The sequence below is a fragment of the Podarcis muralis genome, chromosome 17, assembly GCF_964188315.1.
Source record: "Podarcis muralis chromosome 17, rPodMur119.hap1.1, whole genome shotgun sequence".
Lineage (NCBI taxonomy): Eukaryota > Metazoa > Chordata > Lepidosauria > Squamata > Lacertidae > Podarcis > Podarcis muralis.
This window is the reverse complement of record NC_135671.1, coordinates 5315704-5343551: the sequence shown is the minus strand read 5'-3', so window position 1 is coordinate 5343551 and position 27848 is coordinate 5315704. Positions and strand designations below refer to the sequence as shown.

At 44.5% G+C, this 27848-nt stretch overlaps 1 protein-coding gene across 3 annotated transcripts; it reads left to right on the top strand.

The window, feature by feature from the left end:
• CLTA (clathrin light chain A) lies at nucleotides 1–27623 on the top strand. Of its 3 annotated transcripts, XM_028712430.2 has the most exons (7): nucleotides 1–373; nucleotides 16401–16438; nucleotides 18011–18128; nucleotides 19710–19821; nucleotides 23385–23438; nucleotides 25938–25973; nucleotides 27132–27623. In XM_028712430.2, the coding sequence occupies exons 1-7, from the start codon at nucleotides 166–168 to the stop codon at nucleotides 27301–27303; spliced, it is 738 nt and encodes a 245-aa protein (XP_028568263.2). In that variant the 5' UTR covers nucleotides 1–165; the 3' UTR covers nucleotides 27304–27623. The 3 variants fall into 3 exon arrangements, with proteins under 3 accessions (XP_028568263.2, XP_028568265.2, XP_028568266.2); XM_028712432.2 differs by lacking the exon at nucleotides 23385–23438 and having other exon boundaries at nucleotides 3–373; XM_028712433.2 differs by lacking the exons at nucleotides 23385–23438; nucleotides 25938–25973 and having other exon boundaries at nucleotides 9–373.
• Nucleotides 27624–27848: the final 225 nt, after the last annotated feature.

Here is a 27848-nt window from a genome sequence, read left to right as displayed (position 1 = left end):
TTCCGTCTAAAAGGAGCGGGGAGGCAGTGCTTGGAGTTGGCAGGTTCGCGGAGGCCGGAAGTAGTAGCCCGAGTCCGTTAAACGGTCTTTCCTTGGGCGCTCTTCGGCTTCCCGCTCCCGCGCGGCCCGTTTGCTTCCGTTGGCCCCGCCCCTCTTGCGCCCACCATGGCCGAGTTCGATCTCTTCAGCTCCCCTCAGCCGGCGGCGGGAAACGGAGCGCTGGGCGGCGGCGGCGGCGGCGGCGATGAGGACCCGGCCGCCGCCTTCCTGGCCCAGCAGGAGAACGAGATCGCGGGCATCGAGAACGACGAGGGCTACAGCATCCTGGAGAACGGCGAGGTGCCGGCGGGGATGCAGGAGGGGCTGTCCGCGGGTAAGCCCGGAGGGGGGGGGGGAGGAAAGCTGAGTTCACGTGATGGCTGGCACGTGTGAACGGGCTGACGCGGGTGTAGTTCCTCCGCCACGGCTTAGAACTCTTGCAGTATTGGGGGGGGGGTGGCAACCACTGGGTAGCGCGTTCATGCGGCGCTTGTTCGGAGACGGGGCGGAGTAGAGATTGAGGGAGCGAAGGTAGTGAGGTGTAGTGGTTAGAGCATGCTAAACAGCGTTCGAAACTGAGATATGAAAGCTTAGGAGCTAAATGGCACCTTAAACCTAGGTTAATGGGATGTCTAGGCACACTTTTTTATAAGAATACAAAGCGGAAAATGAAGGGACTGCAGCTAAAATATTATGTCCATTTCTCACATGGTCAAGTCCTTCCTCTGCCCGCCCCCCCTAATATTCTTAAGAGCAGGGGTAGGCAAACTAAGGCCCGGGGGCCGGATGCGGCCCAATCGCCTTCTAAATCCAGCCCGCAGATGGTCTGGGAATCTGCGTGTTTTTACATGAGCAGAATGTGTCCTTTTGTTTAAAATGCACCTCTGGGTTATTTGTGGGGCATAGGAATTCGTTTATTATTATTTTTTCAAAATATAGTCCGGCCCCCCACAAGGTCTGAGGGACAGTGGACTGGCCCCCTGCTGAAAAAGTTTGCTGACCCCTGGGTTAGAAAGTCATGCCTGGGCGAGACCAGTGTTCAAATCCCCCACTCGGCCATGAAGCTCACGGCGTGACCTTGCAAGGGAGGCCAGTCCATGCCTCTCAGCCTAGCCTGCCTCGCACGGTTGCTGTGGGGATGAGATGAGGATGGGCAGAGCCTTGGGGTCCTTGGGAGGGAAATGCGACCACTCAAGTGACTGGATCTCATCCGTTTGCATAGCCCGCTTTCGGCCCCACTTCTGGAACACGAGACTCACAGTACATACAAGCTGCTACTTACTACACTTGGCCGATTGCATGTGTGAACCGACATGATCTGCCTTTAACTGTTTTCTGTACTAAGTCAGTTTAAATTGCACAGCAGATCCAGCATTGTGTGACCCACCCGGGGGACTCTGTTCAACAAAATGTTCTAAGTCAATAAATATAGTACCGTATTTTTTGCTCTATAAGACTCACCTTTTCCCTCCTAAAAAGTAAGGGGAAATGTGTGTGCGTCTTATGGAGTGAATGCAGGCTGCGCAGCTATCCCAGAAGCCAGAACAGCAAGAGGGATTGCTGCTTTCACTGCGCAGCGACCCCTCTTTCTGTTCTGGCTTCTGAGATTCAGAATATATTTTTTTTTCTTGTTTTCCTTCTCCAAAAACTAGGTGCGTCTTGTGGTCTGGTGCGTCTTATAGAGCGAAAAATACGGTAATTATCTTTGAAATATATAGCGCTTTGATTTAATGTTCTCCTTTAGTGAAATAAAAAAGATAAAACGTTTATTAAAAACTTACCCACACCCAGAATTCTGCAGTTCAGATTTACTGCTTCTGAGGCAGCCTCTACACACATCTTAAGGATCAATCCTTTTCTGTCCTCGTTAGTTTTTGGTTTCAGCTGGGTATATTTCTTAACTATTTCACTCTAAGTGAGAGGGAAGCACCATTAAGCTTCTCAGTACATTCAAGCTGCTACTTATTTACACTTGGGCGATTGCATGTGTGAACCCGACACAGAGAGGTCCTAAGGTGCTCCACGTGCTTCAGGCAGAAAATCCAAGCTGCTTCACTCTCCTTGCACCTCTGGTGTTAGTAAAAGTAACCTAGCAAGAGTAGCCTTTTAAACAATAACCTCCGGCCCCCAAATTTGGTGCTTGATGCATTTAAATGGGGGGAGGGCAGTGGTGGTTATTCAAGAGTCAAGGAGAGTTGGTGATGCAAAGGCGCAGGGCTACTGGTCTCCTCTTATTCTCACTTCTCTAATTGCTGCTCTTTGGGGACGCGGGTGGCGCTGTGGGTAAAACCACAGTGCCTAGGACTTGCCGATTGCATGGTCGGCGGTTCGAATCCCCGCGGCGGGGTGAGTTCCCGTCTTTCGGTCCCAGCGCCTGCCCACCTAGCAGTTCGAAAGCACCCTTAAAAGTGCAAGTAGATAAATAGGGACCGCTTACCAGCGGGAAGGTAAACGGCGTTCCGTGTGCTGCGCTGGCTCGCCAGATGCAGCTTGTCACGCTGGCCATGTGACCCGGAAGTGTCTGCGGACAGCGCTGGCTCCCGGCCTATAGAGTGAGATGAGCGCACAACCCTAGAGTCTGGCAAGACTGGCCCGTACGGACAGGGTACTTTTTAAATTGCTGCTCTTTAGTTTAGATCCTGATCCTGTTTAGCTGGGAGCAGGCCCCATGGAATCCAATAGGACTTACTTCTGAGTAGATGTTGTTAGAATTGTGCTTCTAATCTTTTTCACACTCCTCCCCCATCATTTTCATTAGTGGGCAGCTACCTTCCCCTTCCCACATTTATTTAGGAAATGAAGCCCTCCAGTTTTTTTTTTAAAATAAAATCACTCTTTTGGATCCACACCCAATATTATGGCTTCCCAGCATTTGGCAAGCCAGGAGGCTTTGGGTTGCTTATAGATAGGGCTTGATGGAGATGCCCATCCCTGTGTTTATTTCATTTTATCTTCTCAGAAGACACTCTCAGAACATGGCGACTCTTTTTAAATTATAATGCTGGCTTATACAGTATAGTGCATCTTAAATACCCAAAATACTCTCAGTAAACCTTTTACAACAGAGGCTACTTTTGCTGAGGCACATTCTGGTGATTGTGAATTGCAGTGTCAAATCTCACTTAGGGCTGTACAGCAGGCTAATGGGGAAATGAGGCCATTAGCTGGAAAAGCTCAAGCCTAAGAGTTTTCTTAGTCATGTAGAATTATAGACTTGTAGAGTTTTATGGTACCCTGAGGATCATCTAGTCCAACCCCCCGGTGGGGCTCAAACCACAACCTTGAGATGGAGTCTCATACTCTGCCAATCACCTGCTGTGCTAGTGTTCAGGCTTGCAGTTGTAACCTCCCAAAGCTTAACCCCACCCACCCAGGTTCTTAAAAACATGACATGACTTTTTTTGTCGCTCAGTTTCTACAGGTTTCATTATACTAAATCTCTTCAATCCCATCTTGTCCTCTGTAGATAGATATTTTCACAGTCATACTAAAGCAATAACTTGATCTGTTCTGTGGTTTCCTGTTGAGTTTTTTGATCACATGACATAAGTCAGTTAGCTCCAATATTTTATTTATTTATTTCAAAACTTAGACCCTGCATATTTTCAAGAAACCCTCAAGGTGTTGTTGTTTTTTTTACAGCATTAAAATGGCCAGACGAGAGAGAGAGGGAGAGAGAGAATACACACGCTATTTTATGGAATTTTGTTCATCTGTTTTATATACATCACAGTGGACTCTTCTGGGGGAAGAAAATAATAAAGAACAAAATATGAATTATAGACATAATTATAAAACATACAGATCAGCAGCATATAAGACGGTAATAATGAGAAATTATCATTAACAAAACTGCAGAAAGCAACTAAATAACAAAGCAGTGATCAAAAAAAGGAACAACAGTAATTATAGCAGCAAAAACAAGAGGGAATAGGAAATTTGGGTTAAGTAGTGCTTGAGGGAGAAATTCTTTTTTAATCATTGTATGTTTTGTGGACTTGGAGGCTCTTCTGAGTTCTGAAAGGTGGTATAAATTGATTTTATAAAAACTGGAGGTGAAATAATTTGCAGCAACACAAGAGATTACAGCAAACGACTTAACACACAACTGCAAAGCTGTCAAATGTAATTTAGACTAGCACAGAACATTGGTTGCGTTGTACTCCCAGCAACGATAACACGTGATCACTTCCCTCTGAAGCATAACTCAGCCTAGATCTGCCCAGTAGCAATTTTTCCTTTCCTGTGAGAGCTGTCATGCCCACAACATTGTGTGTCTTCTGCTATCTGCAGTTTTGGCTGATTATTCTCCCTGAGAGGCAGGCTTAACTGTATGGATTGAGCTAGTTCTTCAGGGGCCTCAGCATCATCAGCAATAAATGAACTTGTCGAGTGCTAGAATGATTTGGGTAACGTGGTGGAGCCCAGTGAACTGAGTAGTACTGTATTTCTAAAACTAAAAGTACTGGGTTTTCTTTGAAACTTAAAAAAGACATGGATATGGACTAGTTCTTCAGAAAATCTTTCAGAGACATGAAGGAAATGGCTGATTCTCACTACTGACATTGCCAACTGGCTAGATCCATACCAGTATCATCTCAGTGTACTCTTGAAACAGGTCTCTTGTATTCTAGGCATCTCTTAAGGTACCCCTGCCCGTATGGGCCAGTCGTGTCCGACTCTAGGGTTGTGCGCCCATCTCACTTAAGAGACCGGGGGCCAGCGCTGTCCGCAGACACTTCCAGGTCACGTGGCCAGCGTGACGAAGCTGCTCTGGTGAGCCAGCACCAGCACAGCACACGGAAATGCCGTTTACCTTCCCGCTATAAAGCGGTACCTATTTATCTACTTGCACTTAAGGGTGCTTTCGAACTGCTAGGTAGGCAGGAGCTGGGACCGAATGACGGGAGCTCACCCCGCCGCGGGGATTTGAACCGCCAACCATGCGATTGGCAAGTCCTAGGCACTGAGGTTTTACCCACAGCGCCACCCATGTCCCTCAGGCATCTCTTAGCTCTTTTTAAGAAAAGAATACCTAGATGCAGGTTCATTGCAGCAGTAAATGAAAGTATTAAAATGTCTTAAGATAAGCTGTCCAGTACTAGTTCCTTGGAGTGTAGTTAAACTGACAGCAATAGCCCAGCACCAAACATAAGTATTGGGCATAAGTAACGCTGACTCTGCAGCCTTACCCAGCAATATTTCTCCCCAGTGAGCTCATCTCTGGTATATCTAGTGCAGCTGAAGGAACGTGATGTTGCAGGCAGATTTGGGGGAAGTAAGACATTGGTTTGGAGGCAATTAGACTTCCCCAGCCTTTGTCTTGTCTTAAAATGTTTCTCCTCTTACTCTCCTTTATATATAATTGAGGGCATTCCAGGTTTTAAGCACATGGATATGTTGCATGCCATGCCATGCATTTTCTAGATTCTGGATGCTTGGAGTTATTAAATCAACTGGTTGACTTATCTTCCATCAGTGCAGAAAGGTGTCGGCTTCCTCTGGGACTGAAGGACATTTAGCGCTAGGAATTGGGAAAGCAAATGGTAAGGTGAAATGGAGCCAAACGAAACATCTGGTTTTTAAGAATTGGCAGTTCTTTGCTGCTTCACTTTTTCTAAGAACAAAAACCTCTGCATCATTAGGTTGAAACAGTTGATTGGAGAATTCCATATCTGCTGCCAGCTGCCTTGTAAGAAGGAAAAGACCTTTGAGAGATGGATTCTTCTTCTCCAGCCCCTGTGGTTTTCAAATTGTAATCAGGAAAAGACAGGCTCATCAGTGAGATCAGTATTTAGCAGATCACTTGCCCATGCGCCACTGGAGAAGATGACGAATGGGTACCACTACGAGAGAGCATTGACTATGTTCTAAATCACTCTTCCATGGGTATGTGGTTGGCCACTGGACTAGATAGGCATTTAGGCTGACCCAGCTCCTGTATTTTGCAGGGCAGCAATTTACACTTAACAGACCTAGTTAGTGCCACATGTGAGCCAAGGGTATCTCTAGAACATGCCCCAGAAGCAGCTGTAGCATTCTGGTGTAGTTTGGCAGATGCACACAAGTTTCATCAATCCAGAAGTGGTTTCCTGAAGGTAAATGTTTGAATAGCTACCGGCCTTCTTTATTGGAGGTTATAGCACTGGCTGTTGTTTTTTAAAGTCCTAAATGGGTCATGACTGGGATATTGAAGCAATTGCTGCATCCTATATGGTCCTTCCTGTCTCTTAGGATCAGAAAGGGAGGCCCTGCTGTATGATCTGGTATGTTTGGCGGGCATATGAAAAAGGGCATTTCCCATTGTTTCACTAGGGTTTCTCTAGGACCAGGACTGTTTTCCCTGGTGTCTCCTGAAGACATTCTGGTTTCTTCTGGCATTTGGATGTGGTGTTAAAAGTGACTTGACTTGCTCTTAATTTAAACGGCTGGTCGCTTGGGTTCTGCTTTTGAAAATGGAAAAGTGGGATTGAAATTAAGTGCCCCGATCTCAATAGTTTATTTACTGTTGGCACTTCAGAGAAAGATGCTTACTAGCACTATTGTCTTTGGCCAAATGACCCACACACGGTTTAAAAAACAGGAAATGGTAGTATAGAAAAACAATCTTTTGCACTACAATGGGAAAACATTTTCATGGAATGTCTGCTTTTTGTGACCAAGTACATGACAAATATGCTGATAGGAAGTTTGACTTGGACTTAATTCTTGTTTCAGGTGTACTGGGCCAAACCTTCAGAAATAGGATTCACTTTAAGTCCGGACAGGCTCTTTCATGAACTTACTATAGTTGATGGCTAGAAATAGGGCATGTATTAATAACGAAGTTGCCATTTTATGCAAGCACAGTGGGACTTGCATTCCACTAAGCTTGGTGGCACATGCTTCTGAAGAAATTTCAAGTTATATAGAGTTATGTGGAAAGATACCCAACTAGACTTGCTTAAGAGGTGCTAATGAACTCTTTATCTTAGAATTCTGAAAGGCTTTGCTTATTTTTGCATGTAGAAATTGCCTTTCTGCAGGAAAGAGAAGCAATGAAACTAGTTAAAACACTAAAAGTACCCCTCTCCCATTGCATACATGGCATTTGCCAGGATCCATCCCCTCTTCTGTTGAGGTGAGAGGTAAATAGTAACCTGATTGGCTACCAAGATGCCTGAAAATTGTGTACCCCTACCAGTGAATTTTTACTTTCATTTGGTAAATAGAAATATGTTGGCAAAGGCTGTCCAATTTCTTTCTTAATGCAGAGCGAAATTAACTAGCTACATGTGGACGAACTGCTTTTTTGCACCCTTGTTAATTTTAAGCACTTAAGCAGGGAGAGCAGCTGGGGATTTTGTGGATTTACTTTTTATAACTCGTAACCTTCCAGACCATCTTATTCAATTTGTTGCTATTGAAATGCTTGGCTTCTGCCAAGCTCGACTCTGATTTGGAATGAAATACGGTATCCCAGCGGTAGTTGTGGCATCTTAGGTGCTTTATTGAAACTACAGTGTGAGTAAAATTACATAGTAAGAATGACTGTTTTACAAGTGGGTGTCTATGAAAGATGCCCTGGAGTATTCTGTAAGAGAGCTGATGACTCAGTAGCTTAGCAGCATTCCTCATATCTAAAAAGAACAATGTGGATATCCTGCGGTGATAGGGAGAAAATAACATTTCTTCGGATTTTCTAAAACTGAATTTCCCAGCGATCTTAATACACAGTTTGTATGACTACTGTCATTCTCATTTCTGGATATTCAATATAGATAAGCACTTCTAAAAGCAAATATTCAAATGTTTTATGAACAGCCATTGACAGATTCCTGTAGCTGTCAATATGACGGCATCACCACATAGGCCTGGTTGAAATACTTACCTGGGCAGTAGTTCTTGGGAGATGGAAAGGTGGACACGCACCCTTCTCCTCTGTACACCTAAAGCATTGGTAGGCAAACCCAATCGCCTTCTAAATCTGGCCTGTAGACGGTCTGGGAATCGGCATATTTTTACATGAGCAGAATGCGTCCTTTTATTTAAAATGCATCTCTGGGGTATTTGTGGGGCCTGCCTGGTGTTTTTACATGAGTAGAATGTGTGCTTTTATTTAAAAGGCATCTCTGTGTTATTTGTGGGGCATAGGAATTCATTCATCCCCCCCAAATATAGTCTGGCCCCCCAACAAGGTCTGAGAGACAGTGGACCGGATCTCTGCTGGAAAAAGTTTGCTGACCCCTGGTATTATATAGTCTTTTACATGGAAATCCACATGTACAGTTATTCTTCTGAAATAAAGGGGCAATAAAGGATAATGGAAATTGAGTCTTCATGGAGCTGCTGCATAATACATTACTTTTGTTGCATTGTGGAGAAGAGGTTCATGCTCTCACATGAATGGATTGCAATGCAGGTGAGTGTCAGAGCTCTGCTCCGCATCTTCCCAGTGTGGGCCCCCATTATGTTCCCACTTTGGAACTTTATTTTTATTCTAAGAATATACTTATTGGCACACTAGTACTTCACTTATTTAAGGGACGCAGGTGGCGCTGTGGGTTAAGCCATAGAGCCTAGGACTTGCCAATCAGAAGGTCGGCGGTTCGAATCCCCGTGACGGGGTGAGCTCCCGTTGCTCGGTCCCTGCTCCTGCCAACCTAGCAGTTCGAAAGCACGTCAAAGTGCAAGCAGATAGATAGGTACCGCTCCGGCGGGAAGGTAAACAGCATTTCCGTGTGCTGCTCTGGTTCGCCAGAAGCGGCTTAGTCATGCTGGCCACATGACCCGGAAGCTGTACGCTGGCTCCCTCAGCCAATAAAGCGAGATGAGCGCCACAACCCCAGAGTCAGCCACGACTGGACCTAATGGTCAGGGGTCCCTTTACCTTTACTTACTTCACTTATTTATCAGAGTAGACTGTGTGGGGTGAAGAAACCATGTCTGGCCCCCATTTTTGAAAATATAAAGCCTGGCTGTTACCCAGATCTGTCTTGTGCCTTATGCGTATTCCTGGTTAGGTAAGAAGCAGATGTAAAGAGTCTTTATATTAACAAAGCTGGAAATAAATTTTGCACGGTGTACTAGAGTCTATTGAAGCCAGACCAACATAAACTGCTTTTGCCTTTTATGTGCCTTTGAGAGAACACCATATTTAGCAGTTGAGGACAGAATCTGTTATTATCAGAAGATGACTTTTTGCATTTTTGAGACTTGTACTCCCTTAAACTTCTATCCAATACTAGACAATTGGGCTTCAATTTGCTTACCATAGTATCCTATTATATATGAACTGGGAAAGAGTGTTACCAGTGTGAGGACAAAGCAGTTGCTTTCAAGTCCTGGTTTGCTCCATTCCTCAAACCAGTTTCTCAGAAACTCGGGTTAAATTACTCAAACTGTCTTTAGCGTGCAGCTTTAAGGCTTGTGCACATTGTGGATTAATAAGGTGGACCAGTGAGTTTGCATTTGTTTGCCTCTCTTCAGGCCTCTGAATTGCTGCGTTGGATTACTTTGCTCGAAACATTGTTCTAGCGGAGAGATGAGGTCATTGATATAGAGCCACATGTCGCATATATTTTCATGTTCCCCATTCTTGATGTTTTGCCACCAGGGTTGGCAATCTTTTAGCCCCAATATCCACATAAAGCAGCGGCTGGGCACTTTGGCGTAGGCTGGCACAAACGGAGGGTCACTATGAGAATGGCAAAAGCTCTAGTGTATCTTAAACATGTTGTTCTTTCTTTTTCCCCCACAATGTTTATTAATTTTCATACAAAAGCATAACATAACAAAAAAGAGAATAGACAATACTAAAGGGGGAAAAAGAAGAGAAAATGAAGAACATAAAATACTTCCCACATCCCGTATACCACCACATACACTAAAACTTAATTAGTTAATTAAAATCCATCTTCATAAACATATTACTTGACTTCCTCTGATCTCTTCCATCTGAATTTCCTTGTAATTAAATGTAGCAGTTTCCAATATCATTATTTTTTCTTTTTTGCCTTCCAATGCTATTCCCTGAGCACTACACAGCCATCGCTGTCATCTGAGTAGTATGAAGTGCATTTTAGGACATCAAGTGCTAAATAGTTCCTACTTTGGCCAGACTTGCACAGTTTAGGATCTCTACTGGGCTTCATACATTTTGGTCTTACAGCTGTTTTTGAAGTACAGTAGTCGTACCTTGGGAAGTCAAATGGAATCCGTTCTGGAAGTCCATTCGACTTCAAAAACATTTGGAAACCAAAGCGCAGCTTCTGATTGACTACAGGAGGCTCCTGCAGCCAATTGGAAGCCGCGGAAGCCCCGCCAGACATTTGGCTTCCAAAAATAGTTTGCAAACTGGAACAGTCACTTCCGGTTTTCGATCGTTCAGGAGCCAAAACGTTCGACTCCCAAGGTGTTCGGGAGCCAACGTACAACTGTATCAACTTCATCATCATGTTAGTTTATTCATTTCCATAGTTAAACCATGGTCAAGATGGCTTACAACATGAAAAGATTTGCTCAATTAAAAAAATACCAGAAGTAAAGGTAAGGGGACCCCTGACCATTAGGTCCAGTCGTGACCCACTCTGGGGTTGCGGCGCTCATCTCGCTTTATTGGCCGAGGGAGCCGGCGTACAGCCAGCATGTGGCCAGCATGACTAAGCCGCTTCTGAACCAGAGCAGCACACGGAAAGCCGTTTACCTTCCCGCCGGAGCGGTACCTATTTATCTACTTGCACTTTGACATGCTTTCAAACTGCTAGGTTGGCAGGAGCTGGGACCGAGCAACGGGAGCTCACCCCGTTGCAGGGATTCGAACCGCCGACCTTCTGATCAGCAAGTCCTAGGCTATGTGGTTTAACCCACAGCGCCATCTGTGTCCCACCAGAAGTAGTCATAAGCAATAAATAAAAACATTTTAAAGTGAGATTCTAGACTAGGGTTGGGGAACCATTTTAGTTCAAAGGCCACACTTCATTGTTGTGGGGGCCACCAAAATACGGTACATCCATTCACCCATTCATTTTCTTACTCTTAACCTGCCACATGAAGGCTTGGAAAGAGATTCCTATTTCAGGATGCTTTTTTCAAGCCAGATTGTGTGGGGCCATTTCTGCTGGAGGCAGCGGTCACGCTGTGCAGAGAGTTGCATCAATTCACATATCTCGCTAACCTTTGAACCTGCACAAAAAGTAGATTAGCATTGTTCTCGTATTGCCGATTGGTCGTGGTGAGACTGAAATGTAGTGGCTTTGTGTAAATCCCTTGCGTTCATTGCTGGGGTAAGAAGATTTGAACCTGGGACTCCTTGTAAGTCGGTCCTTTTGCTCTTAACAATTATGAAAATTGTACCTGCTTTTGTCTTGGAAATTCCTTTTTAAAACCTTCAGGCTAAATGCATTTAGGTCTCTTAAAAGCCAGGATGGTGGCGTCAGTCTTGAGTCTGTATCTTCACAGGACAGACCTGTGGTCTTGTTAGCATCGCTCAGTTTGAACCCACCTCAAAAAAGCAAATGTTGCTGTGATGGTTTAGGCAAGCACTGCATATGCTCCAAATGAGAAAAAAGAAAGAGAAGAGGGAGCAAGGTTAGGAGAAATATATGTGCTATCTTTGCCGTCTCAGGATGTTTTGTGGGCTGTATTGACTTCAACCTTCCTGTTCTGATAGTGTTTCCCCAAAGATAAGATGGTTTTGGATTTGTTAAAACAAAAACTGACCATGGGAAGCAGCTGTTTGTTCTTTCTGGCAGTTCTTGATAGCTTCTGTCTCCTTTGTTCTTAGTTTGTGGAAATAGGTCTTGCAAACGAATCTACACTTAGCTGATCCCTTCCTTGGAAGATACTGAAAGCAGTATACATTCGTACCTCTGAAGCCAAACGCCTTTAAACTCGAACCTTTTGGCTTCCGAATAATCGAAAACCAGAAGTGATTGTTCGGTTTTCGGACGTTTTTCAGAAGCCGAGTGTCCGGCACGGCTTCCGTAGCTTCCGATGTGCTGCAGGAAGCTCCTGCAGCCAATCAGAAGCCGCGCCTTGGTTCTCGAACCATTTCGGGAGTCAGACGGACTCCCAGAACGGATTAAATTCAAGAACCAAGGTACAACTGTACTGTACTTTCAGGGCAGTGTCTCTTCCATGTCTCACTGTGTGCTAGCTTATAATTGTTATCCAGACTCCTAATACTAAACAATGTAGGCACTGAAATCTATACAATGTTGGGTGTTGTTACGTCTGTGTAGTAAATCTGTTCCTAGTGTCGTGCACCCTTTTGCACTGGTATTTTGCAGCATGAAGAGATGGCAGTGACTTGAGCTTGGTGAATTTTACTTAGAAGGATATGTCTAGATTGCTTTTCAAGCCTCCTAAACAACTTGCAACGCCTGAAGAGACAGGAGTGGTGAAGAATACGTTTTAAAAATGGGAATGGGAAACCTGTGGCCTTCTAGAAGTTGACTGGCTCCAGCTCTCATCCTCCTTTATAGTTTGTTATGTTGTTTGTAACTGGAGGTAGTTGAGAGTCCAGCTGCATCTGTCGGGAGGCACAGTCGTGTTTTGATGTACTAAAACAAAGTAATTAAATCATTTACTCAGTGTAAAATAAAAACCAACATTTAAGCAACTTTGGCCATAGATTTAAAAGCAAAGAGTGAAGAAATGAAAGCTTCTGTATTGCTAATTAAACACTGTTAAGAAAGAAATGTGCTTACCGCCTTCAAGTCTTTGGGGAGGGAATTCATCATGAGGTTGCTGTCACAGCATGTGCAAATACCTAAAATACATATTTTCAGGCATTCCCCCATTTGTTAAGTTCCAAGGCAGTGTGTGCATCAGTGAAATAATGTATATTTGAAACACTGTTGAAAAAGATTGCAAACACCCTGTTCTTCTCTGCCCCTTTTTGTGACAGTTTTGGGTCACTTCTGAGTTCAGTGCGATGCACATATGTGCAGTCATGCACATACTGAGCATGCATAAATGGTGGGTTGCCTGTATTTACAAATACCTAAAATAAATGGTACTGAATTTTATGATGATATTGAGTTACTTTTGTTTTAGTTTAACTTATTGCTAATTATGGTTCTAATGCTGATTAAGTGCTGCCTTGGGATCTTGGGAGTCAAGGGAGGATTACAAATACCTTAAATAAGTAGATGTATGCTGTTTATGTAGCATTTCACCACTTTTTATAAATGCTAAGATAATGTATTTGTCCATTCCTGCGCTTCTGAACCTGCGCTTTCTGCTTGTCTGACGGCACAGTCTCCCCTCATTCCCCCCTACTCTGTTCTGGGAGAACCAGTGTGGGGTACATGGGAAGAGGGGGAAAGCCCTGTTGCGCTAGTGGGACTCATTCCACTGGCTTCTGCTGGCACAGCTGTTTAATTGAATCCCGTCCAAATCTAATACACCCCCCATTAATGCTGTATTCCACCACCTGCATAACCAGCTCTTAATCATTGGGATGGTTGTAGAGCAGGGGTAGCAAATGTGGTGCTGTCCAGATGTTGTGGGCCACAACTCCCGTTGGCCCTATTCTGCTTGGTCCGACATGATGGGAACAGAAGTACACAACATCTGGAGCAGTGTTAGAAACTCTCATATATATATATGAGCCTTGACAGCCATTCAAAACAAATACAATCCCCCCGAATACATCTTGGACCTGACCAACCACTGCCTAACCAACACGTACTTCATCCACAATGGACAAAGATACAAACAGATAGAAGGAGCACCTATGGGATCACCCCTCTCACCGGTCATCGCAAACCTGTACATGGAACACATTGAAACCAATGCTTTAGACAAGTCAGAACACAAACCCAAACTTTGGCTCAGATATGTTGACGACACCTTTGTAATTTGGCCACACGGGAAAGAAAAACTGGACAGCTTCCTCACACATCTCAACAGCCTACACCCCAAAATACAATTCACTATGGAAATAGAAGCCAACAACCAACTTCCCTTCCTTGACGTCCTAATCTACAAAAAACCTGATGGCTCCCTAGGACACACTATCTACCGGAAAAAAACACACACCAACCGCTACTTACATGCACAATCACACCACCACCCTGCACAAATAAACTCCGTAGCCAAGACTCTCATCTCCAGAACCAAACGCCTGGCTGACAAAGACCACCTGACAACTGAGTTACAGAATCTCTCAAATGTGTTAATTGCCAATGGATACCAGCAAAACAGGGTTATGAAGCTAATCCAAAAAGAAACACCCCCCAAAAACCAAGACACAGAAGAAAACAATGGCATGGCCCTCCTTCCTTATATCAAGGGCACTACAGATAAAATTAGCAAAATCCTCCATAAACACAATATCAAAACAGCCTTTTGCACCAACCAAAAAATAGCCAATATCCTCAGAAACCCCAAGGATAAAATCCAGTTGGAAAACCAAGGGGTCTATGAAATACCCTGCAAAGTCTGCCCAGCCACGTACATTGGACAAACAAACAGACGAATAAATGCACGTATTGCAGAACACAAGAATGCCGTCAAAAAAGAAGAAAAAACTTCCTCTCTTTTCCAACACATGAAAGAAACAGGACACGAAATTAATTTTGCAGATTCCAAATTGCTCTTTAACATGGAACATCACCACAAGAGAATAATCATGGAAGCCATCGAGATAGAGAAACACCCTCACAACATGAACAAGCGTGACGACACATCCCGCTTGCCAGACATCTGGAAATTAGCCCTCCCCACAAAAACTGACACCAGAGCCAGAGGCACACAGAACGCCATCACCAATCAACCACACCAGATCCAAACCCAGACCCTCTCCACAGATAAATTACAGACACCATCCAGTAGCCAAACCATGGTGGCACCTCCGGATGCTGCACCCCCCTGCAATCCCTACACAGATCTGGCTGGCACAGGCCACAAAACCACAGCTCGCCCCTATACACGAAGCCAAGCCAGAGCACAACTAATTTCAGTACAGCCATCTTCTCAGAAAAACTCTTCACAAAGTTCAAGAGGTCAAGACACAAAGGCCTTAGCAACTAATCCACACCTAATGACCCACCTAAGTGGTACTCAGGATATCACTCAAGAAATCACTCAAGATATCCCTCAAGTAATTAAGGAACAAAAGAAGAAAAGGCACACTAGCCTGGGAACTTCCTCTCTGCCCAGAACATTGGAGGCTATACAACACACCTCCTCAACAGTATTTATAGGAACTCAAATACTGAGATCCTGCTCTGTTCCAGTAACAAGAAGCCGAAAGCACCAGCCTGAAGATGACGAGTGAGACCTCGTCGAAACGTCGCCTAGACACCCCATCTTTTACACGGGAAGACACCCGAGGACACCAAAACCTGCATTCCTGTACCCGTGAAAATCTACGAAAGCATATATATATATATATATATATATATATATATATATATATATATATGCGCTAGGTGCCAAATGGCCCATTAAACCAAAGAGAGTTGCCAAAATGGAAGGTCTAGTTGCCATTTTGGGGCAATGGACTGACTGTGATTGAGTCTCAGTTAAACTAGTTCAGATGGCTAGTTCAGATGACAACCTTGAGCCAGCTTAAAGAGCTTTGAGTACTTAAAGAAGAAAAGTCACTTGATCCAGGGACAGTCCACAAATATATTGACCTATTCCAACCACTTTTTCTTAATTGTGCTTGCTGCTGCTCAGGCAGCACAGAAAAAAGCATTTTGGTTCCAGAAATTCTTTTTTTATTGTGCACTTAAAATATAACTGATAGAATTCTACAGGATGGGGTATTAGTGTGTGAAAAGAGTCCAGATCCAATGATCCCCAGATGGTGGGGATGTCAGGCGCTATCCTGGCACCCGGGCATCTTCACTTCGCCGCAAGTGGTTGAAAGCCAGGTGCAAAATGTGCCTGTGCCTGATCTGGAGGGCACCAGGATGGCTATCCCTGCTACATAGCTTATAAGAACTGAGCAGAGAATCTTTTCTGCCTACAAACTGAATGCTAGTGCTAAAGCATTCCAGGTGCTTCATAACCACAATTGATGGGTGCTTTTTACAATAACTTTGTAGAGTCCAAGATTATATTGCAGCAAGGGCAGGGTATTGTGGGTGAGGTTGAAAAGTAACGGCTTCCCCAAGATTGCCAAGTGTGTTCTGGATGAGCCTCGGAACAGGTTTTTTCTGCCTCTTGTTTGCCTCCAATCTACACCATCCTTTTCCAATTCCCTGTTGAGAGAGTGCCTGAAGCCTGTGTCCTCTCAGCTATGTAAAAACCCTCCAGTCTTTTTCCTCCTTACATACTCTTTGAACTGCGGTTATTGTCTGTAAAAACACTTTCTTGTAAAAAGAAAAGAAAGCTAACACAGATAAATTCTTCTTCTTCTTCTGCAGATTCAATTGACGGGGTGACGAACGGTGATGTCTACCAGGTAAATGGAAGTGAAATGAGCTTTAAAGCAACTCTAGTTGTCGGATGACTCTCCCAATAAAGAGTTTTATTATTCCTCTGGCTTTTGCTCCCATCCAGACTGTCAGCAGATTTGCGCTCGATTGCCGTAATGGTGTTTGCCTCCTGCATGCCAGAGTTGGCAAAGGTCAACAAGCCCATTCTTTAACTGAACAAGGGTGGAAGGGCCAGGCAAAGGGTTTTGTGGGTTAAAAGCACTGTCAGTCCTCATCTGCCTCTCCACAGCCCACACACCCAAGAATGAGCAACTGAGGTGGATGAAAGGAAGAGCTCTAAAGGCTTCCATTACTGTCCTTGTGGGAAGAGGTCATCTCTTGCCTCTGTCTACACGGAAGGAAAAGAAGCAGAGATGCCTTAAAGCACGGGTAGAGCAGGGAATTACGTAATCAGGAAGCCCTTAGATGGGGTGCCAGTTGCCTGCTTCGGCCACAAAAAGTGGATTTTAAAATGTGCCTGTTCCATTCTGGGAAGCTGTGCCTGGCACATGATCAGTGTGTTTACAAGTGCGTGTTTTTCTCTTTCTACTTTATTTTATTTTTTGCTACATTTGTACCCCACCATTCCGCCAAGAAACTATGGGTGGCATATATGGTTCTCCCCCTCCCTATTATATCCTCACACCAACCCATTGAGGCCCAAGTTTGCCCCAGTGAGCTCCATGGCTGAATGAAGATTTGAACCCGGGTTTGCCACCCGCTAGTCTGGCACACCAACTATTAAAGTATGTTGGTGTTTCGGCAGCAAGGGTGCCATACATCTGTCTGAATTTGTCCTTTTAAAGCAGCAGATGTACCCCTCTAAAAGTTTGGATTTTGGAAAGCTGTGCAGCCTAACTAATATGGGTTGTTGTTAAAGATCAGTGACATCAAACTTAATGATACTAGGGAAAATCCAACATGAACTGGGGATTTATTGTATCAGCTGCTTATTTTCTTCCATCACTTTGTATTTTGGAGAGAATTGTTAGATAATTTGTCTTGTCTTGGTGCATTCTATAAAATGCAGTTTCCAAAACTTGGGTCTCCAGCTGTTTTTGGGACTACAGCTATCATCCCTAGGTAGCAAGATCAGTGATCAGGGATGATGGGAACTGTAGTCCAAAAACAGCTGAAGACCCAAGTTTCGGAAACCCTACAATAAAACAACAGTCTTCTGAATACCACTGGCTTGCTGTAAGACAGGTGATGTGTAACCAGTGTTGTGGGATGGGTGGGAGAAAAAGACTCATCAATTTGTCAGTTGGGTACTTCTTTCTCTTCCTGCTCCCTACACATTTATTGTTGCAGGGGTGCAGTCCAGGTATCTCCTACAGTCTAGTATTGTGATGGTTGCTGACACAAGAGTTGCTTCTAATCTGTTCATTAGGAGTGGAGGCAATTTAGGTTTACTATTTCATATAGGTAGGTAGGTAGTCTGGACTAGCAGTTGAGGCAGGTAGCTCTTTTTTTTTACTCCCAAAGTAGCACTACTTTAAGAACTGCAGTTTTATCCAATGGCTATCATAAAATGACTGATCTTTTTTGTGTGGTTCAAGGAGAGCAACGGTCCAACGGACTGCTATGCAGCTATTTCGCAAGCCGATCGTTTGCAGACAGAACCAGAGAGCATCCGCAAATGGAGAGAAGAGCAGCTGGAGCGTCTAGAAGTACTTGGTAAGAGCCAAGGAGCATGCACACTTCTACCCCTAGCTTCTGACAAGACCTAAAGAGCAGTGACGGTGCCTCCATCCCTTGTTCTGAGATGCAGTCAAGGGCCGGTTTGACCCCAATCCCAGTGTGAATAGCAGAATTGGTTGGGATCTCCTTGAATGCACCTCCCTCGCTTTTGCACATAAGAGGAGAAATCTATTAGTGCTTCTGTTGCAGTTCTGTTGCCCTCTGCTTGCATTTTGCATAGGAGACCTTGTCTGAACAGCCTCAGCACTGGGACCTGCACTAGGGACTAGATGAGAAAGATCCTGGAGACTGTTGGTCATCGTCAGACTCTCCGTTGCCTTTCCCTTCTGTAGCTCCTTTTGCCGTAATGGCCCGTTTTAAGAATTATTGCCCTCCTTCAACACAGGAGAGAAGCCTGATTCCTTATTGCCTTATGTATAGCTTCCTATGGGCAGCGTTGGGTAAGCACAGAGTACACAATCAAATTTCTTGCCTGTAGTAACTCAAACTCCTGGAAATTAATGCAAATGTTACATACAAGATAGTTACCTCTATCTTGTATATTTCTCCTTCTGCCATTTATGAGGGAGGGGTTGCATTGACAATGCCAGCTTTAGTGTCCTGAACTCCTAATCTGGGCTGGGTGACCAGCGGCCCTCTAGATCAGGGGTCAGCAACCCTTTTCAGCCGTGGGCTGGTCCACTGTCCCTCAGACTTTGTGGGGGCCGGACTATATTTTGAAAAAATAATAATGAATGAATTCCTACTCCCAACAAATAACGCATTTTAAATAAAAGCACACATTCTACTCATGTAAAAACACCAGGCAGCCCCCACAAATAACCCAGAGATGCATTTTAAATAAAAGGACACATTCTGCTCATGTAAAAACACGCTGATTCCAGGGCCGTCCGCTGGCTGGATTGAGAAGGCGATTGGACAGCATCCGGGCCTTAGGTTGCCTACCCCTGCTCTAGATGATGCTAGACTCCAACACCATCCATAACTGTTGACCGTGGAAGTTGGGAGTCTACCAACCTCTAGGGGAAGCCTCAGTTCTCCCTTCCTTACATGACCCCTGGCAATCTTAGTCAACTGATCCTCTGTCTGCCCATACATTGAAGCAACTTTTGCAACCCAAGGGGTGAGGGACTTCTCATTTTTTAAAAAAGAAAGAACAAATGAGAGCAGAGTTAAGTGGTTAAGAACTGCTGTGGGTGTTGGTCAGTCTGGTGAACATTTGCAAAATTACATGGAGAGTTTGGGAAATGGAGACAGAACAGTCAAACTTGTGCTACCGGTTGAGCTTGTGTACCTGAAGCTAATGCTTATCTGTGGATTCAAACCACTGCACCCCTCTGTCCCTGCTCCAACAGCCCTTTAATCCAACACTGTTACTGTCAACACCGGGAGCATTTCGGATATCCAGCTGAGTGGTTTCTGCTAGTGTGGTGACTCTTCTCCCTCCAGCAGCTCCCTGCCTCCCAAAGCCTTTGCCTACTTATAGTTCAGAATCTTAGCTATATTTAGCTCTGAGAGCAAATGTCCGTTCATTCTCGTCTGCCTCTGTTTTAAAAGATGCAAACTCTCGAAAGCAAGAAGCAGAGTGGAAAGAGAAGGCGATCAAGGAGTTGGAGGAATGGTATGCGAGACAAGACGAGCAGCTACAGAAAACGAAAGTGAACAATAGGTAAGGAGGGTTTGCCAGCTTTTTTTGTGGAGGGGACTGAGAGGTGGCTGTGGATCAGCTGTGGCCCAGATGTCATTGTATGGCCCAGTGCCAGCCTGGTGTTGGCCCCCTGCAAACCATAAATAGTAAGTGGGAAGCCAGCCTCCAGGATACCCACCCCTATGTCCTCCCTTCTCTTGTGTGAATTCCTCTGCCACTCCCTTCCATTGCTTGCCATTTTTTACTTTGGTACGGTTATTACACTAAATGATGGGTGAGGCCTGTGGAGGGAATCCCCTTCCTTGGACAGAAATGGCAAGGAAGCGGTTATTCCCAAGGTTAGGTTTGTTGTGATTTGCAGGGAGCTGCCATTGTGCCTGCACCGGATCCCTTATGATAAGCCCGACTGTTGCCAGAGTCCTGTGGGTACTGCTCCCGAAGATCAGACCTTGGTTACAACATGCTGCTATTTGTATAGGCAGAACCCTGTAACATGCAAGTTACATATTCCTTGTACAATAATGGGGAAGGCAAAAGAAGTACAGTGGTACCTTAATCCGTTCTGGAAGTCCTTTCCAAAACCAAGGCACGCTTTCCCATAGAAAGTAATGCAGAATGGATTAATCCATTCCAGATTTTTAAAAACAACCCCTAAAACGGCAATTGAACATGAATTTTACTACCTAACAAGACCATAGATCCATAAAATGAAAGCAATAATCAATGTACTACACTATAAAATAAATAAGACAGTATTGTAGATGATTAAAATTAAAAATAAAAAAAAACTTACCTGCACTGATGATAGTCATTGTTTGGATGAGGGCCTTTTATCCATTTCTGCAGTCACACAGTCAATCAATTAGTAGCTGAACTGGGTTCCACACAGTCACAAAAACAAATTAACTGAAAAAGCCTCAAAAACAAAAACACAAAATAAATACCAAAAACAATAAGCGCCAAACTTAATCCGTTCCGGACGTCGTTTGACTTCCAAAATGTTCAAAAACCAAGGCACAGCTTCTGATTGATGCAGGCACCCCGGAAACAATAGCCAACAGCAGCATCGGACATTTGGCTTCCAAAAAATGTTCCAAAACCAGAACAATTACTTCCGGGTTTTTGGCATTTGAGAACCAAGCTACCACTGTATTACGATGCTAAGCAGCCCTTCTAAGAGCTACATGGTTCTTTCCCATGTGTCCTTAAAAAAAACCAAAAACCTAACTCTGCTCATGGCAAGTCTGGAAAAGGAAAAGGCGACATGCTGAATTCAGAATGCTTGCAGTTTCTCGTGCCAGCAAGGTGAACAGGCTTTATCGTGCAATTCAACACGATCGTGAAACTAGGCCACACAAGCTGCTCAACAGCCTCCCATGCTGTGTAGTAATCCTCTTTTTATTAAAGGGGCTTATTTCTGTAGTAGTTGTGATTCTTCAGGGCAAAAGTCTTTTTCAAAGAGAATGAGTAAAAGAAAAAATTGCAGGGTGTAGCCAAATCTTTGAGCATGTCTCAAAAGAGGAGTTAGAACTCTAATGGTGATTAGTCCTGGGGAAGCCAGTGTAGAGCCCGATTGCGTTGCCAGCTTTATGCCAGTATTAATTTAAAACACTTGGCATTGTCTGGGCTTTCTTCTCAAGCCGTATGCTTGGACGCATAATAATGGCAGCAATGATTCACTAGGACTCAGGCAAAATCCACTGGGTGTCCTCAGCCGATGGAAATTGGCGGAACCAGTGAGACTTCAGCAGAACACGAATGCATAGTTGCATTCAGTGCGTCTTGCCCTGAGAGCCTTTTTTTTGCATGTTTGTTGCTGAAGGCCTCCTTTATAAATCAACTAACAAAATAAATACTCTGTTGTAGGACTGCCTGAGAAGCAGTAAGCAGGCCACTCATTTAATTGAGCTTAAGTGTACTTTGCTCTCTGCTTACAGTGTATTGAGTCAAGATATTGTGGGCGGGAGTATCTTAGAGGAGGAGATTTTGTAGGACAAAATCTGATGATGATGGTATAAATTAGCAGGGAGGTAGCCTGGTCTTTGTCTGCTTATGGCACTTAGCTGATCATTTGTTCTGTCCTTTTTGCCTTTCATTTCCCCCCCTGCCCATGGCTTTCTATAAACAGGTAACTGTCTTTTATCTTAAGAACCAACTCTCAAATCTAGAAGAGACCTGCTTCCTTCTTGTTGAAAACTACAAGCAGCCAAAGGGGGAAAGCAGAATTCTGTCATTCCTCAAAAATGTTCAGGGTGGGGTGCCTGAAGTCACCTTTTCTGTTTTGCCAACAACCTCTGATGTGTTTTAGGCTAAAATGTGGCCATTTATCCAAGGCTGTAGATGGAGCTTTGTGGCCAAAATGTGGATTTGAACCCAGGGCATCCTAGTCCTATTTGCTAGTGGCAGATGAGTCAGTGGTTGCACAGGTTTTTGAACCCTGCTTTTTCATAACCTAGTAAGGCAGCTGGGTCTATAAAACCAACAAGTTAAAAATATTACCAAATCCACAGGTGTTTCAGGTGACCAATAATTCAAATTAATACTAATATATTCCTGTTTAGGATAGTTCAGAAGTCCTATAGCTGCATTTCTTCTTATTTATCCCCCACTTTTTCTTAACAGATCAATAAAATATTATCCCCCCACCCCATCCCCAAAAAAGTCCTATAGCGTTCAGTTACCTTGGATTGGATTGGATTGGTCATGACATTAAGGATTACCATATTTTTCCATGTATAACATTCCCCCTTGTATAAGACGCTCCCTATTTTTGGGGACTCTAAGAAAATGGGGAGGAGATTGACCTCATGTATAAGACTACCCCCCTTTTTAAATCATTATTTTTAGTATAAAAAAACCCCTAGTCTTATACATGGAAAACTACAGTATTTCTTCCTTTAATTGCTAGGCTCTTAAGACAGAAAACTGAACTTGTCTCTTACTTAGCTAAGTTTCGCAGTGCTGCAGTTTTGAAACTCGTACAAATATGCGAACTGTTTAAAATGGGGGACGACATGACAGAGAGCACAGATGTCACAGGGCAGTTTGCTGGTGCAGACATAATTCTTACCTGTACCAACCACGGTGTGCAGATTGGGAGCCAGCCTTGTGAACTTGCGTTCATTTGCTTTCTGGCTCAATTCTCTTCCTTTTTTGGCCTTAACCAAAGCACTAACACAAATGCCTAATGCAAGCCCAGGGCCCTAGTGAGTCACAGTTTACAAATCTATTTCAGTAGTTACAAGCAGAGTGCCTTGGTTTGCATTGGTGCACCTGTAATGCAGAACCGTAAGGAAGGCCTGGGCTGGGAGGGGTGGTGTGGTGGAGTCCGACTCTCAGTATGAAGATTATGGTGTGTCGGGAACCAGCCTTCTACCTGCTCTGGACCAGAGCATCCTTTTAACGATGCTTAAACCATTTTCTTAATATTTTTCCTGCCTGGGAATTTCTTAATATTTCTAAGGTCTTGTTGCATGTTTTAATATATTAAGCCTAATACGACTACAGCTGTTTTTTCCTTCTGCTTATCTTCTCTTTTTCTCTCCTGCCTGCTTGCCTCTTCTGTGGACCACCTTGCCACCTAGGGTGGCAGACGAAGCTTTCTTCAAACAACCCTTCGCTGACATGATTGGTTATGTGTATGTTGCCTAACTACTGTTTTGTTCGTTCGTTTGAACCATTCTCCATCAGCTTCAGTTAGCACTTCTGATCTGTGAGGCTTACTGTTCTCAAAGCGTCCCGAGAACAAACAACTTGGGGCAGAGAGGCACGTTCTGCAATAGAACAAATCACAAGGATCCAGGATATGGGAAGGATGTGGGGCAGGGCGAGTACAGCTTTCATTCACAAGATGGAAAGGCCTATTTAGTGGTGGTGATAAAGTAGGAAGGAATACTGAAGCTCAGCGATGGCCATCTGTCTTCTTTGCAGCCACATCTGGTCCATGAAGCAATTCATGGGACCCTTGGACCCTCGAGAGTATAATGAAAGTTTACAAGTAAAACTGAAAGAAGGAAGAAGGGCTTCCTAAGCTGGAAGGAGAGCTGTTCCACAGCTAATCTTTTTCTCATTTGGCTTTTGAATAAAATGCTGAAGGCTTTCATTTCTGGGTGGCATAGATTTGATTAGAGCCTGACGATCCATGAAAGGATGTAGATTGTAACGCAAAACAGACTTACTCCCTCGTCCAGGGGTCAGCAACATGCGGCCCATGAGCCACAAGTGGCCCACGGGGGTCGTTTAAACAATCCATGAGCCACCCCCGAACTGAGCCGCCGCTCAGCAAGTCCCCACACGCTGCACTAAACTGGCACAGTGCGGAGCAGGGACTTGCTTCCGCGGTGCCGGAAATCACATCTGCGCATGTGCAGACACCAGAAATCACGTCTGTACAGACGCAACCCAGCCCACGGAGCGATCTCCGCAGGAGTGAACCAGCCCAGGCGAGGTAAACCTTGCTGGCCCCTGCCTAGTCTGACAGCTGATGAGAGAACAGCATGGTTTCTATTACCATATGGGAGTTGGCCATCCATGCTGTGGCTGAAATAAAATGGCAGGATTGAACATTGCTTGCTTCTAAGTCACACTGCTGAGTTCTGTAAGTCTTTTAGGAAGCGGGTCTGGCTGAAAGGGAGCTGTCAAAGGTATGTTGGAAAGGAATTGCCTCTATCAAAGTGCAGTTGAGATTTCCCCCAACCAAATTAAGCTGACAGGTATTTGGAAATCTGAAGATTGGAAGAACCAGTGGTTGGTTATTTCTGTGTGCCAGCAGCTAGGTGCTAAACAGCAACATATTGCGCAGTTTAGAAATCTGGCCATATAAAGTTGGGTGCAAGGAGCATGTCCAACTTCAGAGCTGCATGTGTGCTATAATAGCTTTAAAAAGCTGTGCTTGATGAGCAGTAAGTAGTATATAAAACACAGGATAGGAGTCAGTAGGGAGTGCAGAAGGCTTGGATGTGTTTTATCAAATTAATTAAAATGCCAATTATGTTGGCATGAAGTATGGTAGGACTGCTATATACTACATGAACAGGTCAGATTTGTTGCACTTCATATAGAGAAGAAATAACCAGTATCTTTCTATTTCTGGAAGTTAGACTTTTTTTTACTCTAACATTAGATTCATTTGGCTGATATTCTTCTACACCAACCTCAAATCTACAGGATGACCATTTCCGTACTAGGAGTTGCTTGCACATGTGATGTTTCTTGGCTGGTTGGTACTCTGAATTAGGAAGTCTTCCACCCTGCAGTGCACCTACTAAGAAGGTGATGGTCCCTATGCTGGTTAGTGCTAGTCAAGACTGAGGAGCAGGATCGTCATAGGAGGCAGAGCTGTTGCCTTGCCCAAATAGTGGCAATGCTTCTAAGCCCACCCTTCCCCAGCCTTGGCTCCTGATACGTTGATGGATTACAAAACCTGTCATTCCCAGTCAGCATGGCCAATGGCTGGGGATAACAGGAGTTGCTGTCCTGCAACATCCGGGGACCCAAAATTAGGGGAGGCTGCTCTAAGCAATGAAAAGGAGCAAGAGCAACACAGTGCCCTTGTTGCTTGTTTCGTTTTTGAAAGCCGTCACCCGAGTGACAAGATCAGGAGGTAGAAGAAGTTGCTCTGCCTTCAACTTCATGGGGGGCAAGCTTTATTTGATTGACATGGCCCCACTCAAATGACCCATTGGGAAATAGCAGATCAAACTGGTGACCCCTTATACATCAGATCCTTCCTGTTTCACAGCCTGCCTGGTCCACCAGGAGAGATCCATGACAGCACCTGAAGAGGCAGATGGTTCTTGCATGCAAGTTTCTGTTTCGTGTCTTGTATTTAAAGCCCACCCCCCTACCGGTGGAAATTTGGTTTGACAGTTACCTAGAATAGTGTTGGACTTGTGAAATGCTGGACTCACAGGTGCCCTTTTCTGTTAATGCAGAAGGACTTGTTTCCCGTAGCCAGTGGGGGAGAAAATTCTGCAGTGCCGTTGCTGCAGGATAACATGGGTGGCATGTTTTCCTGACTGTAGACGGTGCTGCGAGAAGTGCATGTCTGGCCAGCTTTACTTATCATCTGCATTATGCTCATTTTCATTTTCTATATCTGACTTAAACTCTCCTTTTTGTTTCTCTTCACCTTTAAGCACAAACATAAACCATCCTTGCTACAGCCTAGAACAGTTAAGTAAATTCTTCACTGCCCCTTAAGTGTCTTTGTCACATGAAATAGCAGTGTTGTAGTGACCCCCTCGTCATCAGTGGTGTTTGTAAAATACAATCATCCTTGTGAACTGTGCTTAACCTCATGGGATCCATCATCATTGCTTCTTTTCTATACTGCTTGTTGGAGTAGATGAAGTCATCCTCTTCCCTCTCCCATAATTAGGCTGCTCACGGCATCCGCCCATGTGTGAAATCCAGGGCTTCACTGTTTGCTTTAACCAGCCGTTGGGGGTGGGAATCATTTTGTTCATGCAATACGGTTAGCAGTGCACCAATGTTGGAAGGATAACATAGATTCTTACAGAGATGTCCACTGAGCACAACTGTGTGTATGGAGGAATAGGCAAAGTTATCCTCTGAGCTGACCTTTTGTTGATCTCTCCTGCTCCAACCGATACCATCAAGTCCATAGCACTTACAAGCATGAGCCTGTGACTCTTTTGCTGCTTCACCATAGCATTGGAAATGCTGTCATATACTCTCTTACACCATGGTTTTGTGAGCCTTGGAAATGGTGGCATTTGAAAACTTTTAAGGGCAGTTTTTAGCACAAATTCCTAGCATACTCAACCAGGATGGTTAGCGCCCCCCTCCCCAAAGAATGTGTGCCCTATCCAAAACTTGAGGATGATAAGGAGATTGGAATCTTGCCTGACCCTACCAGTTAATCTGAATTCTGTGCACTGGATGGTGTCATGTTTGCACAGGGACCTCTGCATGTAAAGTCCACCCTTTTGGGCCCCGATTACATAAACTGCACACCTTGATTTTGTGGCAGTCCCAGTCTCCCTCTCTATACATAGCCGGTGTACCCTTTAACAGCATCATGAAGGTACCCTGTAGTTCAAGGCTGGGTTTATACTGTTCGCTTAAATTAAACACCTGTATTCCAACATTTTACTTGGCTTCTCCGGTCCTGTGGGCCCGACTCGCTACCCAATCTCCCTTGTCAGGACTTTTTGGGGAGGAGGATGTGGGGGAAGACCTCAAGGTGCTACAGTTGACTTGAAGCCCATTGTGTGTAGGGGCGAGGGATGGATTCCAGGAAGCAAGGGGCTCCTGGGGGCAGGAAATGTCCACGGATGAAATCAAACATTGCACTGCATTTCTTCTAGGGCAGCTGAAGAAGCCTTTGTGAACGATGTTGACGAATCTTCCCCAGGCACTGAGTGGGAACGTGTGGCTCGGCTCTGTGACTTTAACCCCAAGTCAAGTAAGCAGGCAAAGGATGTTTCCCGCATGCGCTCGGTGCTGATTTCACTCAAGCAGGCTCCGCTGGTTCGCTGAAGGGGAAAGCGCACGCCACACTACAAATGCAATATCTTTAACTTTACTCAGAGAAGCTGTGTTTGCAGTAATTGGATTAATTATGTTTCAATGTTTTTGGGGGTTGTTTTTTTGTTTGGGACCAAACCTCATGACGTACTTAGAGTTTGATCATTGTTTTGTGATTGCATGTTTTTTTTTCTCCCCCTCCTCCCCCTTATCCGTGTCCTCCTGGTTGTACATTACTGGGAAGAGACGTCAAGAACTGTAGTCTTTGGGCTCCCTGGCGCAGAGACTTCACTTTCAGCTGTACTGAAAATTAAAGATCTGTTTAAGCGGCACTCTTGTGTGGGATTTAATAAGTCAAGGCAACTTTCTTGTTAAAGCTTGCTCAGTAGCTGGGCTCGGGCCTGTATGGCTGCTAATTTTAAAGAATGTGTTTTGAAGCAATCACGTTCTTAATGGTCCTATAAAAGGCAAAGCAAATGGAGTTCTCTTTTTACAGTTATCATCTAATGCATGGCCCTTTCCACTGTGTTGTTTTTTTAACAAGAGGCTTTACCCCC